Raw genomic sequence first — 1,618 nt, forward strand, 5'->3', positions numbered from 1 at the left:
AACACCTCAACACCTCAACACCTGATGGCGTGTGTTTACTCCAGGGTCAACTCCCTCAGGTCGTGTCCCGTCTCTTCCCCTTTAAGAGGGGCCTCTGTCACGCCTACTGGGCCCCCAACATCTGGGCCCTCTACAACGTGCTGGACAAAAGCTTGGCGATGCTCGGTTAGACTCCGCCTCCTCATAGTGCCCGGCTGGGTATCGAACTTTAGACTGATTGATTCTGCATCGGCTAGTCGTAGTCACGTGTCGCTCTGTGTCCTCCACCTGCTCAGGTGTTCGTCTGAAGCTGCTGGAGGAGGCGGAGCTTCCCAAAGCCTCCATGACGGGCGGGCTGGTTCAGGAGTTTCAGCACTCGGTCCTCCCCTCCGTCTCTCCCTCCGTCACACTCGTCTGCACCCTGCTCTCCATCCTGGTGAGTCACGACAAACAGAGACTGAGAGGTCAAAGGTCAAAGGAAGTGTTGATGTTTTAACCTCTCTCTCTCTCCCTCTCTCTGTCTGAAGCCGGCCGTGGCGTCTGTCTGGTGGCGTCCTTGCGGCGCTCGGGGTTTCCTGCGCTGCCTGCTGCTCTGCGCTCTGGGCTCCTTTATGTTTGGCTGGCACGTCCACGAGAAGGCCGTCCTCATCGCCATCCTGCCTCTCAGGTCGGCCGCTGACATCACATGACATCACTGCAGCTTTAGACAAACAGATTCATCATCCAGTTTAACAACAGAACTGTCCAGATGTTTCTCATCATGATCTGTTTGATCAATAATATTATAGATTATTGAAGCATTTCCCTCAAATGTTTTCATTTTTCATGTTCTTCATGTTAGAACCTGTGTAATTAATAATGAATTCACAAGCAGAACATCAGTGTAATGTGAAGATTAATGTAAGTACAAACTGCAGCCAGCAGGGGTCGCCACAGAGCTGTCAGCTGATCCAGCTGAGCGGTTGTCATTGGAAACGGGCGTCGCTGCACAGGAACCATCATTTCATTTAAATAGAAAGATAAAAACACGTTTCCTCTCCTGATCACGTCCTCAATGTTTACCTCCAGGTGGATTTCGATTGGTCCCCAGATTCACCAGCCAATAGAACGAGGGAGGAGGTGGAGCTAGAGTAGAGTTAACTGCGGGAACATCTGGACTGATGTTCTGCCTGTTTCTCTTCCTGCAGCATCCTGGCGGTTGAGAGCAGAGAGGATGCTGGGATCTTCCTGGTTCTGAGCACCACAGGTCATTACTCCCTGTTCCCGCTGCTCTTCACCCCCGCAGGTAAACCGTCAGCTGATCAGGACCTTCACCTGTCAGTGACCTGTCTGTTTGATCCTGATGAAAAGCTAACGCTGTCGTTCTGTGTGTGACACTGAAACCACACGACTGTTTATCTGATGTGTTTTTCAGAGCTGCCAATCAAAGTGGTCCTGATGCTGCTGTTCACCATCTACTCTGTCACTGCTCTGAGGAAACTCCACAGGTAAAGATTCACCTTTACATCTGCAGGTGTTTATTTCATCAACAAACTAACTACAAACTGACTGAGCTGATGTTTCTACCTTTAAAGCTCCATGTTTCTTCTTCTGTGTTTTATTTGAAGTGTTGATCCATCAGAAGATATAAAAACCATCT

General features: G+C 49.8%; 1 protein-coding gene across 1 annotated transcript in view; it reads left to right on the forward strand.

Annotated features, from left to right (window-relative positions):
• The window catches only part of LOC111648939 (dolichyl pyrophosphate Glc1Man9GlcNAc2 alpha-1,3-glucosyltransferase-like), a 7,495-nt gene that overhangs the window by 3,747 nt on the left and 2,130 nt on the right, over positions 1-1,618 (forward strand). The window contains exons 9-13 of the mRNA XM_023398692.2: positions 45-165; positions 276-415; positions 507-646; positions 1,167-1,264; positions 1,394-1,466. Of these exons, the coding sequence (XP_023254460.1) occupies positions 45-165; positions 276-415; positions 507-646; positions 1,167-1,264; positions 1,394-1,466 (572 nt within the window). The remainder of the gene's footprint in view (positions 1-44; positions 166-275; positions 416-506; positions 647-1,166; positions 1,265-1,393; positions 1,467-1,618) is intronic.

Source organism: Seriola lalandi, unplaced genomic scaffold (assembly GCF_002814215.2).
Source record: "Seriola lalandi dorsalis isolate HSWRI2012SDOR001 ecotype SW California unplaced genomic scaffold, Sedor1 jcf7180002049734, whole genome shotgun sequence".
Taxonomy (NCBI): Eukaryota; Metazoa; Chordata; class Actinopteri; order Carangiformes; family Carangidae; genus Seriola; species Seriola lalandi.